The following is a 16,244-nucleotide window of genomic DNA, read 5'->3' as shown; positions in this document are numbered from 1 at the left end:
GCCCCTGCCGGGTCCCCTTCCGGCCCTGCCCAACTAAGGAAGCAAACCCCCTCTGGGTCCACAGGCCCAGGGTCCAGGGCGGAGCAGGGAGCACTGAGGGGTGTGGGCGGCTGGGAGCCAGATGCAGCAGTCTCCAGGCTCCGTGGACACGGGAGGGTCTCACGCTCCCCGTGGAGCAGGAGTGAATGCCATCAAGGCCGCCAGCCCCCGGGTCTGGCCTCCACCCAGCCCGCCCCCCCACCCCGGGCGCAGGACCTGCCGGCCAGCGTCCTGCCGCGACCGCTACCCTCCAGCTGCAAGTGTGCTTGCGACGGCCCCCAGCAGGCTGGTCACAGGGCAGGTCCACGGGTCCAGGGCCCAGGCCCTGCTCAGGACACAGCCTCCACGTTTACGGCTGTAAAAGGGAAGGAAGCACTGCACAGGCCACAGGGTGGATGAACCTCGAGAACTGAGTGTGAGGGACCACATGCAGGAGGCCACACAGTGGGGACTCCATTCATGCGTGATGCCCAGACCGGGCCGAGTCACACGCGGACGGTAGGTCACTGGCTGCCTGGGGGGGACAGGTGCCCGCTCATGGGCAGGGGCTTCCTTTCTGGGGTGCTGGAAACCCTCTAAAATAGAGCGTGGGGACAGCGGCAGAGCCGTACACATGGCTACGCGCAAAGCCGCCCCCTGTCCCTTCCATGCCACGTGAAGCGTATTTCAAAGCTGAATCCAAGAGAAGAAAAAAGCGCCTCAAGGGGAGGTGCGCAGGCTCCCAGCCCCACCTGGCAGGTGGCTGAAGCCTGGACGAGCCGGCCTTGGTGTCCCCAGCGCCCCACCAGCCCAGGGCCCCCAGAGGGAGCTCTGGTGCAAACACCTGTGCCGAGGGGGTTCATGGTCTCCAGGGGGCGGGGACGCCAATCATGATCAAGCTTTCAGGGAGCAAAATGACAAAACACATTGTGGGGGGACATGAAACGGAGACATCCAGCGAAGTGTGGCTTTCTCCACCCCTCAGCCTCACAGCCCTCTTCTAGATCCGACTCCACCTGTAAGGCCCCCCCCCCCCCGGACAGCCTCAGGGGCACAGGCCTCCAGGGCGGTGACAGCTTAGGGGCAGTCACTGGGCATGACGGAGCCAAGAGCGCGGCGCAAGAACGCGCCTGACGCGGGGAAGCCACGCTGAGAATGGCGGGCGCTGTTCCACCGCTGCCCCGGACGACCGGCACCTCCGCTCCCCTCACTAGGCCGTGGTGCTCTGCACGCAGGGTGACAGTTCTCACCTGCTGCTGCCAGGCCCCTGCGCCCCACCAGGTGGGCTGCTCGCCGGCACCACGCTAGGGGAGGGTGCGGGGCGCATGCCCCACGGGCACCACCAACCTCTTGGTCTGCGCGTGCAGTGAGGCACTCGTAGGCAGACGCAAACACGTGGGGGAGAGTGGGGGTGCATGGCGCACCTCAAGGTTTGCCAACTTGACAGCCCGCACCAAGGGTGGGGCCTCGGGAGATGAGGGGCTCACGCCCGTGCCCGGCCCCATGGGGCTCCCCTCGCCCCGAAGTGGCTGGGGAGCTGTTTTGTCTTTCCTCCTCATCTGAGTTACGTGGGGCCTCAGGCAGCGGGTATTGTGGGCCTGATCTGTGTCAACTGGCCAGGGGGTTCGGGTGAATCAGGCATATTAGGGCCACGCTGTCCCAAATCCCTGGCCTGTTCCGCACACGGTGCCTGCAGCGCTGGGCCCAGTGGTGAGGGAGGCCACATCAGGGCGGGCCCCTCCTGCGCCCTCCTGTGCCCTGTGCCTCTCGGGCCGCTGAGACGCTTGACCGGCCAGCGTCAGCCTGCGGAGTCTGGGCCCAGTCCTGGGGGCAGAATCCAGAGGACAGAGCAAGATGTCCTTGGGGTCTCCGCTCCTTTGGCAGCAAGCCTTCCGGCGCCCCACCGAGGCTCCGAGAGCAGGGCAGGGGGGCCGCAGGCCCACGCCGGCCATCTGCCGGCTCTAGGATGGGAGGTGCTCGCTGCCCCAAACCCACCGGGAGAATGGAGCCCGGCTCTGCCCAGGTCCACCAAGAGGACCCGGGGAGGGGAGCGCTTCCTCGGCACTGCTCGCTCAAGGGGCCGCCGGAGTCACGACAGCGGGCCCCGCGTGGCCCTGCAGCGCCGGCCAGCCCGAGTCCTACCTGCAGCTCCTTGTCCGAGTACTTCTGCGGGTTTTTGCTGCCCTGGCTCTTCTTGCGGAGTTTCTTCAGCTCGGCCTGGCACTTGTCCAGAGCGTCACCCTTGCTCCTTTGCTCCGTCTGGTATTTCTTCAACGCGGCCTGAGAGTCAAAGACGCCACACAGACCCATGAGCCGATGGCCCTTCCCGCTCTCTGCACAGCTTCAGCCAGCATGGCCCCGAGGGCGGCCGGCAACCCCTGGCCGCAGGCTGAGGGGGGAGCACGGCCGACCCAGGCCTCACCCTCCCGCGGCGGCCCATGGTCCCACGCACGAAAACTGGGCCTCTCCCCTTCCTCTGCCGCCAAGAGCCAGGGCGCCTCCCATGGGCACAGGTCGCACACCCCGACAGAGTGCAGCACCTCGGGCCCCTCTGGCCCTGGGGAGAGGTGACGGCACAGGGACGGGGCACCAAGGCCTCCAGGTCACAGAGACGGAGTCTGCACGCTCCGCAGGGGGGCAGCGCCGTGCCATCGTCACTACGGAAGGTGGCGAGTTGCGGGGGCGCCAGAACTGGGCGCTCAAGGCACTGGACGAGCCGGCTTCCCCCACGCGCTGCGCTCACTCCCAGACGGGCAGGCATGGGGAGGGCCGGGGAACCCGCAGGATGGGAGGCTCGCAGCGAGCTGACCACCGGGGAGATGCCGAGCGCGAGGGGGAGCAGTGCTGGCAACCCGACAGGTGTTGGCTACTTACACTCAGGTACCTGGAATCCAGCTCTACCTTCTGCTCCAGCTGTGTGAGCAGCTCATTGTGGAAAGACTTCAGCTGGACACGGAGAGAACACACGGGCAGTGAGCACGACGCAGGCCGGGGCACGAGGCGGGTGGCGGAGGGCCCTCCCAGGAGAGGTGGATGGTCACCACGGCGCCCCAGACCCGAGCCACCCCGAGGGACAGGGGGCCCGTCTGATCCCTGAGCCAATGAGCCTGCACAGACGGGCGGGGCCTGGGAAGCTGGAGCCGGAAGCCTCCAGGAACGAGTGCTGAACAGCAGTGGGGACGTCAGACCGTCCTGGCCTTGGATACCATCGGGGGCTCCGCTTCCCAGGGCGAACACAGAAACCGCTCCCCACCATCCCCCATCTGCTCTCCAGCGCTGAGGAATTACTCAAGCTGACACGAGCAAACTGGGAGGGGCCCGAGTGACCCCTCACTTTAGACCTACTGGGTCCTGGCTGGGCCTGGAATCTGAGCACGTGTGTGCTCCTCAGGCCCGCAACCCTGTGTCCCTGCCTGGAGTATGAGATCCCGTGTGGCCTGGGCCCTTTCCTCCTGGCTGCTTCTGTTTGTCGTTGGCCCTCACGATGAGTCACCTCTCCATTATGTGACTTCTGTCCCGGGCCTGGGATTTGTCCCCATCTTTCTGAGTGCAGCCACATGATGACACAACGTTCCCAAATGGACACATGGCCAAAGCACACAGCCTGCTTTCTCCTCGCCTCTTACTGACCTGCCCCCTGCGTTTGCCCCTTCCTCCCCAGGAGCCTCACCATCTCTTCCAACTGATTCTGAATCTGCCTGTGGACTTCGGCCATCTGAAAGAGAACGTCTCCTGGAAAGGCAGGAGGGTGGGGAAGAGGGTAAGGAGAGAAAAGTTAAGTACTCTGTGCTATGGCCCCTCCACCCTCCCGTGGCTGGGGAGCGGGTGACCAGCAGATAAAGGTGCACCGGGGGCAGGGGAGAGACCACTGTTTCTTCTGTTGACACCAAGACAAGATGGAAAATTCTAGAATGACAAGGGATGCCACTAGGCGACTTTGGGGGTGGTGGGGTAAGAGCTGAGGATCATGACGGGCAACAAGCTGGGAGCCCCTTTGCACATCTCAAGCCCATGAGCGAGGCCATGAGCACACGTACTTCTTACCCCGCGTCCCGCTCCCACACGTAGCTGCCAACCATGGCCGGCCCACCCACTCTGGGCCCAGGCGGCACTGGGGCCCAACAAACCCACCACCCATGCCCTCCATGTGAGTTACGTGGGGCCAAGATAAGACCTGGCTGCGGGCCCCAGAGGTGAGGGACCCGAGGAGGCTCCTGAGGTGCACAGCGCCAGGCTGGCCTCGCCGAGGGCCTCTAGGGACAACGGGAGCGCCAGGCACAGCTCTGCAAGCATCTTTTCCAGAGCAGGGACGGGGGGAGGGCTCAGCCTCGGTCTTCCTCCTCCCAAAGCTCCGGAAGGTTCCACACAGTTGCCATCCTGAAGCGTGGTCACTGGGACCAGCAGGTGCACAGCGTTTCAGGTTGTGGTCGTGGCGGGAGGGTCACCGCACAGCCCACGACACCAGCATGGTCACCCCCAAGTCAGGGCCCAGGGAACAGAAGCTCTAGGCCAGAGGCCCCTCAAGGACACCTGCCCCCCGAGACCCTCAGGGCCGCCCAGCAGCCCTGCAGCACTGGCGTGCAGGACCCCCTCCCCAGGGCAAACAGCTCTGTCTCCTCGAGTGCGGAGAGAAGAGCTGGAATGGGCAGCCTGGCTGCATTCATCCGAATGGCGAGTATTCGCTCGGCGCCATTCACCAAGCAAATGCTGTGCACGTGCTGCGGACACGACGGAGCAGGGGACCCACTCTGCCCTCGAGGGAACAAGCCCCGTCCCTGCAGTGCTGCCTACCCCAGCACGCCCTCCCTACTCACCCCTGGGCCACGTGACCCAGAGATCCTTTCGGGGGGCAGTACGAGGGGTATCCTGGCCCCCAGCAAGGCCAGCTAGAAATGGGAACAAGGTCCCACGGCCCTCGTGCCCTGATGGGGTGGCAATGTCTGCCAGCCGCATGGATGGCCTCACCAGGGTCACTTTCGCTCCCAGAAGTAACACTGGGTTTGGGGAGGTCCACTTCTCCTGGTGACTGGCTGTTCTGCGACGCCCACGGGACACGCTGAGCCTCGGCTGTGACCGTGCCACGGACCTGTCGGTCAGCAGGGCCTTGGGGTCTGCCAGGCTCCACCTGAGCCAGCAGAACCCCGCCCTGCAGGGCCCCGAGCTCTGCCATCTGATTCTCAGTGTCACTGGACATGTCCCCAAACACCTGCTCTGCCCCAGATTTCTGTCGGGACGGGGAAGGGAAAGGGACTCAGCACGTCCCACGGAGCCGACTCAGCTGGCGGCTGGGACCCCGCTGTCCTGCCAAGGCCGTGCAAGCCTGACGTGTCCGTCCTCCTCAGCCAGCCTTGAGCCCATCTGGCGCAGAGACGCCCTCAGGCCTGCCACTCGGGTAAGCACAGACCCCCGGGGCCCGGCCTGCGGGCAGGGCCAGTGCCACCATCATGGCGTGTGAGTGTGTGTGGGTGTGAGAGGGAGTGTGTGCGCACGCGCCTCCCTCAGGCAGTCTGCTGTGGCCCCGCGGACACAGGCAGCCCAGGGGCTGGCTGCGTCCCACCCGGGAGTCTGAGAGAGGGGGCACGCACGAGCAGGGGCAGACCCCGGGAGCTCCCGGAGCACAAACCACCTAACTCGGTGTGCTGAGCGCATCGCATGGCGGAATTGCCACAGATGCCCGTGCCAGGACCACAGCGGGGAACGCCCGTCAGCGCCCTGAGCTCCCGAAGCTACTCCTGCACCTGCTCCAGATGCGGGCCTGACCTCGGGCCTGACGGCGCCGCAAGATGGGACAGGACAAGTGCGGACGGCCCTGGGAAGCAGGCCCTGCCTCTGCCGTGGCTTCCCGTGGTCGGGTCGGAGCTGTGACCACATGTGGTCGGTGGGCAACCACACGCGGGGCGGGGAGATGAGTTGACCAGCCCCTGCAGGAGAGATCGAGTCTCCCCTGGCCTCAACCGTCCTCCTACCCAATCCCGACTCTGGGGGTCTGATGTGTCAGGGAAAAGCCCAAGAATGACAGGGGATATGAGGTGACACGAAAGGGCCCGGCTGCCGGCCTTGGCGGGAGGGAAGCCACTGAGACAAAGAGGAGCGAGTAGCCAGGGTGGTCCCGGGGACAAGGCCAGGCTGCCGCCACCCTGCCTATGACAGACCCCGAGCCCCACCAGCACCTGCCTGGGGTGAGATAGCTGGGGGCCACCTCGGACTTTCTGACCCCCGCGCTGGTGTGTGCGGCGGGGATGCATCCCATGGAGCCGGAGTGGCACCCACAGCAGACCCAGACCCACAGGTCCGAGCTCCGATGCTCAGAATCCGTCTAAGACCCAAGAGCAGCAGCTTCAACTTGATTCTGCTTCTCTGTGCTTCTGGTATTCCGGAACTCTCCCAGGACAAACACCCGCCACTCTGGGGTGGGGAAAATGTCTGGGGTCTTGTTTGTGACACAGGGGTCTACCTGTGTCGGGGGGCCCTGGACCCACCTTCCGGCTCTCTGCCCACGGGCATGTGGGAATCGGTTAAACTGAGGCCAAGGGGGGCAGTGCTCACAGGGCACGAGGTCCGGCCAGCGTGGGGAAGAGCCCGAGAACACGGCCTGGTGGGCACGGCCCTCATACACCCATCCTCTGCCCCCACAGCCCTCGCGAGGGCCATCAAATCCGTGAGTCTGACACAAGCAAGCCGTGGTCCAGCACCGTCTCCCCACCAGGGCAGCACCCACGGCATCGACCACACTTTGGGCCCCCAAACGGTAAGTCAACATCAAGATCAAACGAAAAACACGTAATTCCTGAAACGTCTGTGCACAACTAGCTCAAGGAGAACGTTTGAAAACAGTAAGAACGCCGGTGAAGAACAATTCCTTTAGAAAACGAGTTCCTGACATCCAGAAAGGTGCTTCGTGAAGCTTCGTGAGGAACCGTGGCCACTGCACCCCGCTGCCGACACGCTCAGAGCACCCCGGCATCTCCCCCAGCCACTGCCCGCACTGACAGGCCCGCCTCCCCCCACCCGGCCCATGGCCGTGCTGTCGGTCACACAGCCCGTGCGCACACTCAGCTCTAAGCTGCAAACCCGTGGCTGCACATCCAGCCCACGCAGGCAATTTTTAAACTGCGTTTTACAAGCAGCTGCTAGAAACCATATGCTCACGAACCACACGAGGCGGTGGTAGGTGGATGAACGAGCCCCTGCCAGGCACTGGACCCCTGGAGCGCTGCTGGGAGCACTGAGCTGGCTGCAGGGGGCAAGGGCAGGGCTGCCCCCCAAGTCCCGCTCCCCGAGAAACAAGAGAGAGCCCCAGGCGTCTGCACCAACGCTCACTTGTCTCCTCCACCATGCTTTCCGGGTCCAGAAGGCAAGCTCGGGAAGGTCCTGAGCGCCAGTGAGCTGGCCAGGGCTGTGTCTGATTTTTGGGTTCCATGACTCTCCACCCCATCTCTCCCACGTTAGGGACAGCATGGAGTGGGGACCCCCTCCCTGGAAGGAGGCCACAGGCTGTCCCCTGGCCTCCACTGAGTGCAGATACACAGGCCCAGGGGAATCCATGTCTTGGGTTCATAGCTCAGACGGGTCCTAAACTTGAAAAACCGGGTTTAAAATAGCAGCTCAGACTCAGCCTTGCCAGAGCAAACAGCAGATGGGCGGGATAACTCTGCCCGAGAACCACCACCTGAAGGAACCGCCAGGGCTCCAAAGAGTGTCAATAGAGGGGTGCCAGGCGGCAGGTGCCCACGCCCAGGGCATAGCGGGCATGGGAGGGCAGCCCCTGCCACACATGGGCCTAGTGAGTCAGAAAACCCTGAGGCCTGGCGGCTGGGTTGGAGCCAGGGGACCACACAGGCTCAACAGCTCACAGGTGTGGAGGAGGCTTTGCGGGTGAGGAGGGGGTAAAGGCCACCGGGAGCACGGACGAGAGAAGAGAAGAGGCCCACACGCACGCCACAGGCTTCACGCAGGACCCAAGAGCGTCCAAAACACGGAGGCATCTGAATCAGAGGCCACGTCCTCTCCAACCCTCCTGCCGAGTGTTCACCCTGCCGGTCAAGCAGCCAGGTCGGCAGTGAGTCACGTCCGCTGCACACCCTCAGCTCAGGGCTTTAACGTTTCAGGTGCTCCCTGTAACCTGAAACGTCTTCAGTGTACACACGGCAACGCCCGTCCCCGGGAGAAGCAGGGGCCGGGCAGCCAGCCCACACACGTACGTGCATCCCTGTACACACAAAACACACTCATGTAGGTATATGCACGCACACACACGCACACACAGGCACACATGTGCACACACGCTCAGGCATGCACACACACGCAAACACAGGGACACACGCATACACAGGCACACGTGTGCACACACGCTCAGGCGTGCACACACACACAGGGACACGCACACAGACACACGTGTGCACACGCTCAGGCACACACACACGCAAACACAGGGACACACAGAGGCACACGTGTGCACACATGCTCAGGCATGCGCACACGCAAACACGGACACACACGCATACACAGGCACACACTCAGGCATGCACACACGTGCAAACACAGGCACACACAGGCACACGTGTGCACACACGCAAACACAGGGACACACGCACACACAGGCACACGTGTGCGCTCAGGCATGCACACACACGCACAGGGACACACACAGGCACATACGCTGCGCCTGTTCACAGACACGGGGACGTGCCGCTCACCTTCCCCTCCAGCACAGCCCGCTGTGGGGAGTGAAACGTGGAGGGAACGTCTGGCTGGGCTTCAGCCGGTTTTGTCTCGTGGGGCTAACACAGGACAACGGTGGGACAGTCATGCCCGACCTGGGAGCCTGAGCACGTGGACACGTCCACACGCAGCTGAAGACGGGCTGGGGGGCCTTGGGAGCCAGCTAGGGTGTCTGGTGCCTCAGGGTGGTGGCCCAGCCCTGGGGTGACAGGCCAGAGAGTGTCCAGCCTTCCAGTGGGGACAGGGCCCCCAACAAGGACATGGTGCTGGAGCCGGGGTGGCTGGACATGGAGCTGCCGGAGCCCAGGCCTCTGTGCCCCCTGACAGGCAGCTCTGTCCTCCAGGACATGCACCAACGTTGAGCAACCACCACCCCTAATTCCAGAACATTCCATCACCACAAAAAAATCTGTCCCCATGAACTCCCATCCCTCCAACCTCTCGCAGCCATCAGTCCTCGTCTCTATGGGTTTCCCCGTTCTGGACGTTCCACGTAAATGGAATCGTACACGCAGATATGGCCCTCTGTGCCTGGCTTCCCCATGGAGCACATTCTGTAGGCTCCTGTGTGGTAGCGGGTCAGCTCGTCACCCCCTGACGGATGCATGACACCCGGCACAGGGATCGAGTGCTTGCTGTTTTTCCGGCTGTCTGTCAACGGACAGGTGGACGCCACCGCTCAGGCAGGTGTGGGCAGCGCTGCGACACTCCGCCCTCGTCGGGGGGCATCTGACCGCACCACAGCCCTGCGCTCTCTTGCACGCGCTGGTCTTCACGACACCCGTTCTGCAGTTTGCCCACCTGCTTACAGCAAAACCGCTCCTAGACCGGCGGACCCCAGAGCAGCCAAGCAGAGCAGGGCCTCCCCGGCCAGAGCCACCACGTGTGGGAGTCAGAGGCTGGGCAGTCCAGAGCCACAGGCCCCCCCGAGGCTCCTCCAGACGAGCCTGATGCCCGGATGCCACGAGTGAAGCTGCAGATTCTCGGCCGCTCCAGGTGACTAGGCAGCCGTCCCCTCAGAGCCGTGCGGGCGGGCAGGAGGGCGGAGGCTGTCCTCGAGGGAGAGCGGGCGCTGGCTTCTGTCAAACCCTGGGGTCACGGCGGGAGGGGACACCAGGACTCAGTCATGCTGCTTTTATAGAAAAATTCCCAACAGACCCTCAAAAACTTGCACTGGCCCCAGCAGGAAACTCAGTGCCAGGACGAGGATGGAGGGGCCCAGCTGGCCCCACAGAGTCAGGTGCTGCCCAGCCCCGGGGGCCGAAGGTACCCACCAAGGAGAGAAAAAGGCAGAAACAAGAGACCCCAGCCGCACAGAGGGAGCGTGGCAGGGTGCGAGAATGGGGAGCCTGGCCGCAGACACAGAGGTGCAGGTGAAGGGGCCCCAAGGCAGGGGGACAGCCGGGCAGGCCCGAGGCTCTCGGGACGGAACCCGGGGGAGGACAGTGCCCACCGGCACACCGCCGTGTCCTGTGAGCAGGTGCCGTAGAAGCATCAGCCACGCATCCCCGGGGGCTTTCGGAACTGCCAGGAGGACAGCGTGGAGGGTGGGCCACCAGGCAACACAGAGTGGGACGTACTCAGCCATTTCACACTCATGCAGGGTCGTAGGACCACACCTGTGACATGTCTCAGAACCAGGAAAACCTTCGAAAACTACAAAAAAGTACATGTACCCGTTTTTTAAAGCTACAGGCACCCGGCCGGTGTCAGCATGAGAACTGGCACGCGGGTAAAGGTGAGCGGCTCGCAGCTTGGGGGCTTGCTCACACTTCATCCTCTGCAGTCGGGCCCACGGCTGTTGAGTGAGCACCTGCTTTGCGCCAGGTGCTGCTCCAGGGGACTCGGTGAACAGAGGCCCTCCTCCTGGCGCCCCTGCACTCTCCTGGGAGACACACACAGACGATGGGCCCGGACAGCAGGGCTGCAAGTCCGCGGGGCTGGCAGCGGATGGGGACGTGGCCTCGGGGTCCCAGGGGTCCTGGTGGCCACCATGGGGCACGGAGACCACGAGCACAGGGAGCGGCCGGCAGCAGGGAGACCCGTCCGGCAGCTTCTCTGAACCCAAGACCGGCACAGGTGCAGACCCGCCTCCCACGGGAACCAGAGGTGTGAGGCGGGCCCCCGCAGCAGCCGGCTGGCAACCGAGACTCCCCTGTGGGCTGCAGGACGGCCTGCGGGCACGTCTGAGGGGGGTCCCACGGCCCCACCCAGACGTTTCCATTGGTGGCCCTGGGTAAACACAGTGGGAACTGCGGGCCATCCAAAGGGCCGTGAGTCACGGCTTCGAGTGAGCCGTTCTTCCCCGTGGCTTAGAGCACGGTACACACTCTCCTCGCAGCCCGACTTTCTGAACCTTCCGAAGGGCACAAGAATAATACCTGCCCACCCGCCACCTGGGTCCCCTGGCCCCCAGGGTTTTGTGAATCTGCTTTGCCGTGTGCACACGCACGCATGCTCTGCGAGCAGGGCCTGCTGCCACCAGAGGAGCACCGCCACCCCCACGAGGAAAGCGGACCCTCTCCACTCGACAGCCCACACGGCGCACCCGGAACGTGGGCAGGCTGTCTGCGAGCTTCCCCCCAGCCGGGACTGCACGGCCATCTTGTGTCTCTCCGTTAGGAACTCCGCATTCTGTCCATCTGAACCGGCTTCAAGCACTCGGAACTGCTCGGTCCTCCAGAGGCTCCCAGGCAGGTGCCCGGGAACGCGTGCGGTGCCGGGATCGTGCCTTGCTCCTCGGGTGCTGGGGTCTTCGTCTGGATCTGCACAGCCCTCCCACGCCTTCACGACACCAACATTTATGAAGATTCATGCTGGCTTTTTGGTTTTTTCCTTTTTCTTTTTGCAGAAGATACGACGTGTTCTTATAACCCTCAAATGACAAGAAGCTGAACGGGAGTGGGAATGTGGCAGACTGGCGAAAAGACCGGTGGGGAGGGGCCTGGGCCTGGGGGCTCCCTCGCGCCCAGACGGCGATCCTTCCTGCCTCTGCCGCGTGGTCACTTCCAGCGGTACCGGGGCATGGCTGCCCCTGATCTGGCGCACAGTTTAACCCCCAGGAGGGAGGAATGTCGGCCACTTGAGGTTGGGGTGGGGGCCTTGGCAGGTGGCACACATCTCCTCTCAAGCCCCGCCGTGCCAGCCTCCTGTGCCCTGGGAGGGGGCGGTGGGTGTGTGCAGGGCCCTCCCCCAGCACCAGTCCCGGCTGCTCCTGGGGGCCTGTCTAAGCTGAGAGAGTCTAGCTGTGTTGGGGTCCCAGGCTTGACTCTCCCCTGGCTGCAGGCTAGCAGGTTATGAGGTTCAAACGGAGGGCTTGTGGCAGCCCCAGGGAGACCTTAGATGAGATGGGGCCTGCCTCGGGTCCCCAGGGACCTGGGCTCACATGTGCGAGGCCTCTACCTCTGGGTGCCCCCCTCCTGGAAGCCGAGTGCTTTCTGTGAGCCCCCAGCGTGGTCTGAGAGCGCTGATCTTCCCGAGTGGCCGGTGGGCCAGGCGCGTGGCCTCGTCACCCTCCCCTGTTTGTAGCGTTGCTGAAGATACCCCCTTCCTCGTAGCCTCGGTTCCCCTGGCTCCCCCCGACACTGTCTTCGTGCGTGGCCCCCCTGTGCACAGCCCCTCTCGTCCGCAGGCGCTTGGGACCCCCTCCCAGGCCTGACTTTGTCACTGGGGATGAGGGGCGTCAAGGGTGGGAGGGAAGGAGCCGCCCACGGTGCCCCCCGTTGACCACGAGTGGTGGTGGCCGTGCCACAGGCACAGGCCTGGCCCCAGGGGTACTGAGCGTCGGCCCCAAGCTGGGGGCTTTTCCCATCTTCTTGCGTGTTTCCTGACCCGCTTCAACCACCATCATGTTCCTGCTTGCGGGGGGAGGGTGTGCGTTGACGTCAGGGTGGTGCTGCCCCCAGATCCCGTGCTGTCACTGTCACCGCTTCTTGCGGAGGCCAGCGTGTGTCCGGCCCGGTCCCTGGGGCAGGGACTGTGCCATGTGGCTGGCGGGCCCAGCCCCCCTGATCAGGAGGTGCGCCGTCTTACTGATTTAATCATGGCATCAGGTATAGACGTCCGAGCTTAAGCCATGAGAAAATGAGTTCAGCCCAGAGCAGCCCTCCTGGGGCTCCCCACCGCAGGCCCCTGCCCTGTGAGGGTCCGTCACCCCCCGCAGGTCGCCCTCGCTGATGAACACCCTCTGGTCTGTAAGCTGGTCTCTGCCCCGGGGCTTGTTCCCGCTGTGTGTGGCAGTGGGTTCTGGAGGCCCCAGGTTGGGGTTGGACCCTCCCTCCTTGGCCCCCGACTCAGGGCCCCCACCCCAACCTCAAGTGGCCGACATTCCTCCCTCCTGGGGGTTAAACTGTGCGCCAGATCAGGGGCAGCCATGCCCCGGTACCGCTGGAAGTGACCACGCGGCAGAGGCAGGAAGGGCCCCGGGCTGCAGGTGCTGCCCTCGAAGGCTGAAGCCCTCCCGGGCCCAGGGGTTACAGCCCCCAGGATTCTTCAAGGCAGGGGCTGGGGTGGCCTGGGAGGGACTGGGAGCAGGGGTTGTGGGAAGCAGGAGGGAGCCCAAGTTATGATTAGAAAGGTGCACTCTGATCAAGAGCAGTCTGGCCAGGCCGGAGCCACCCGGGCCTCGCTGGAGGAGTGGCGGGAGCCTGAGGCCAGGGCGGGGGTGAGGGCGTGGACCGTGGTGAGCCCACAGGGTGGGAGCCCTCGGGAGAAGGGAGCGTTGTTTGCCAGTCAGGCCGGTGGAATCCTGTGATTCAGCGGGGCTCTCGGGGGGCTGGGACCCAGAGTCCAGGGGGGACCGCGGCAGCCACGGGCCCGCCGGGAGCCCCAACCCTGCCTGGGCACTGCCACCAGGCATCTGGCCACCAGCCCTGGAGAAGCAGAGCTGAGCCCAACACGGCCTGCGTGTGCGTGCGTGACGTGTGTGCGTGTGCCGTGCTGGGGCCGGTGGGATTCACTGACGGTCTCTGCCTCCTCCTGGGGACAGCCACGCGCCAGAAGAGTCCTCAGAGCCCCAGACAGAGCCGGAGGGGCAGAGAAGGTATCTGACCTCCCTCTGGTGACTTGACGTCCAGCCTGGTGTTCCTGGAGCTGGACGGACCCGGCGGGAGGGACGCACCGTGGCTACTCCGACATCATGGTGTTCCTTGCGGTCACCAGCGACCACCGACGACACCGAAAGCTCAGGTCTCTGGTGTCTGCCCTGTCAGGAGGGGCTCCGAGCCAAGGGGTCAGCTGCTCACGCTTGGCTGGGAGCACAGCACCTTCTGGAGCCTTCTGAGGCAAATATCCATACTGCTCTATTATGCTGGTGGCTTCCAGAGCAGAAGGCGCCTCCGGGACCTAATTAACATATACCCGAACAACGCACAAATACAGTGCTCTCTTACGGGGAACACAGCAGAGGGGCTGGGGGGCGCTGCCCCGTCAGGACGCCCAGGATACAACATGGAGCTCAGACAGCAGAAGGGGACCCCACCCTCCTGATCCGCGGCCACCAGCCCCTCCCTGGGAGAAGTGGGTTCTTCTCCGGCTCACAGAAGGCAGCTGGAGGGGGGGGAGGCAAGAGAAAAATCGATGGTGGCGTTGCCATGGCGATGACAGCAGCCGGTGATGCTCACCGAGGCGCTCTCCTGAGGCGCAGCGAGACCGCAGTGAGACCGCCCGGGCGCCGGGCCTTCATGGCAGAGGTGACGCTGGGCACATGCGGCCCCCGCCCGTTGAGCCTCACGCCCCCCTGCTCCAGGTCGGGTCCTGGGTGGGCGTCGGCCACGCCTGCGAGTCTGAGGGGCTCTCAGCATCCCACTGCCCCAGGCCCCCGTCCAGGATGACAAGGGTGCTGCCTCAGAGGGCCCCACCCAGGCGGGAGGACCAGGAGGCGTGAACCCGTGGCGGCGCACGGGTGGGCACGGGGCTTGGCGGGGGCGCCGAGTCCATCACCTTCTCCCCGTGGACCCCAGGCGTGGGCCCAGGGAGGCATCTGCAGCCACGGCGGGGAGGCAGAGGGGACAGCCTCTCCCCACCTCACGCGCGCACCAGGGCTCGTCTCCAGCGGGCTCGCCGCCGCTCAGCCTCGTCTTTCACTCTGCCTGGCGCGACTTGCCAGGACACACGCAGTGTGAACACAGCGCAAGGTTTCTTCCTATGTTTCTCCCCAGAGCAGACCCCAGGGATCAAGGTCACCTGGGGGAGTGAAGCCCGACACCGGTCACAGGAGGCCCCCGGGACCTCATCCGGAGTGGACAGAGCAAGGCCCAAGGCCCGAAGGGCACCAACACCCCCAGCAGCCACACAGAGCCCCTGGCGCAGAGCAGAGAGGCCGTGCCCCCAGCTGGGGGGAGGGGCCGCTGTCAGCTCCTCACGAGGCCCCACCGAGGACCCTCCTCCGTGAGTGACAGCAGCTCTCCACGAAGCTGCTCACTGTGCTCCCTCGTTAACTGTCCAAGTGGATGTCGGCTCTCCTAAGAGCAGCTTCTCAAGCACCGACTTGCCCGAACTCTTGCAAGACACAGACAGCGACAGAGGCCACTGGGAGGAAACTGGTCATCTGCACACCAGGTCGCCACACCATGGTCAGGGTGTCACACTGCCCCTGACATGCCCGCCCTCTGCCAATGCCAGGGATTCCAGGGACCTGCACCCCCAGGGGCTGGCACCCCGGGAAGGGTGGAGACCTGCCTCCGAGGCTCCGGGGCCACCACCCCCTGGAAACCAGCTCCTGCCAGAGGGAGAAAACCAGGGAGCTGCTCTCCTCCTCAGACACACTCCGTGGGGCACCTCGACTTGGGGGCGACGTGGTGGGGTCCCAGGACAAGGTCTCGGGGCCAGACTGGCCGCCGTGGGAGAGCGCTGGGCCCCGGGACTCCAGGGCTGGCCCAGGCATGCCGCTGCAGGGTGGGGTTTACGAGGTCTCCACAAGCCTTCTGTGGCTAGGACACGGGACGGGTCAGAGCAGGAACAAGCTGCCAGCAGAGGCCCCGGGCCAGGTCCTCACAGACCCTGAGCAGCCCATGTCACCCCAGGAAACAGGCTCAAGATAGAACTATGGCTGAAGGCTCCTCTTTGCCCCTTCCAAGCAGGAACCCCGGTAACCAGGCAAGAGGCCCCTCGGTCCCAGCCTGTCCTCAGGATGAGAGCCAGCCACAGACTGCTGTCCCCTGTTGACATTCCTGCCCCAGAGCAGGCCCTTGGACACCAAGGGACATGAAAACACACTGAAAGACCTTTCCTGCTCTCACCAAAGCCACCACTGAGAAGACAGGGATCCCATTAAGACATTTACTAACATCTCCTGGCAAAGGCTCAGTCCGGCCCCTAACACTCTCATCAGGGTGGGCCAGGCTGGTACACTGGAGGCCCCCGGCAGGTGAGCTGGTCGTCTGAACCCAGGAGCCCCCGAGAAGAGACCCCCTAGACCGTCCCAGCCCCTTCTGCGCTTGGCCCCGAGGCCTGGGCTGCCAAGCGGGGCCGAGGGAATGCAGCCCAAGACTGCAAGGCTTGCTCCC

The 16,244-nt window shown here is 64.5% G+C and overlaps 1 protein-coding gene across 1 annotated transcript in view; it reads right to left on the bottom strand.

Moving 5' to 3' along the window:
• BAIAP2 (BAR/IMD domain containing adaptor protein 2) overlaps positions 1–16,244 on the bottom strand; it is a 61,034-nt gene that overhangs the window by 17,734 nt on the left and 27,056 nt on the right. Inside the window, exons 4-6 of the mRNA XM_032429381.1 lie at positions 3,689–3,750; positions 2,893–2,964; positions 2,161–2,298 (exon numbers count right to left, since the gene is read on the bottom strand). Of these exons, the coding sequence (XP_032285272.1) occupies positions 2,161–2,298; positions 2,893–2,964; positions 3,689–3,750 (272 nt within the window). The remainder of the gene's footprint in view (positions 1–2,160; positions 2,299–2,892; positions 2,965–3,688; positions 3,751–16,244) is intronic.

This window comes from Phoca vitulina, unplaced genomic scaffold, assembly GCF_004348235.1.
Source record: "Phoca vitulina isolate PV1807 unplaced genomic scaffold, GSC_HSeal_1.0 scaffold41, whole genome shotgun sequence".
Lineage (NCBI taxonomy): Eukaryota > Metazoa > Chordata > Mammalia > Carnivora > Phocidae > Phoca > Phoca vitulina.
The sequence above is the reverse complement of the archived record's forward strand: the minus strand, read 5'-3'. Positions and strand labels throughout refer to the sequence as shown.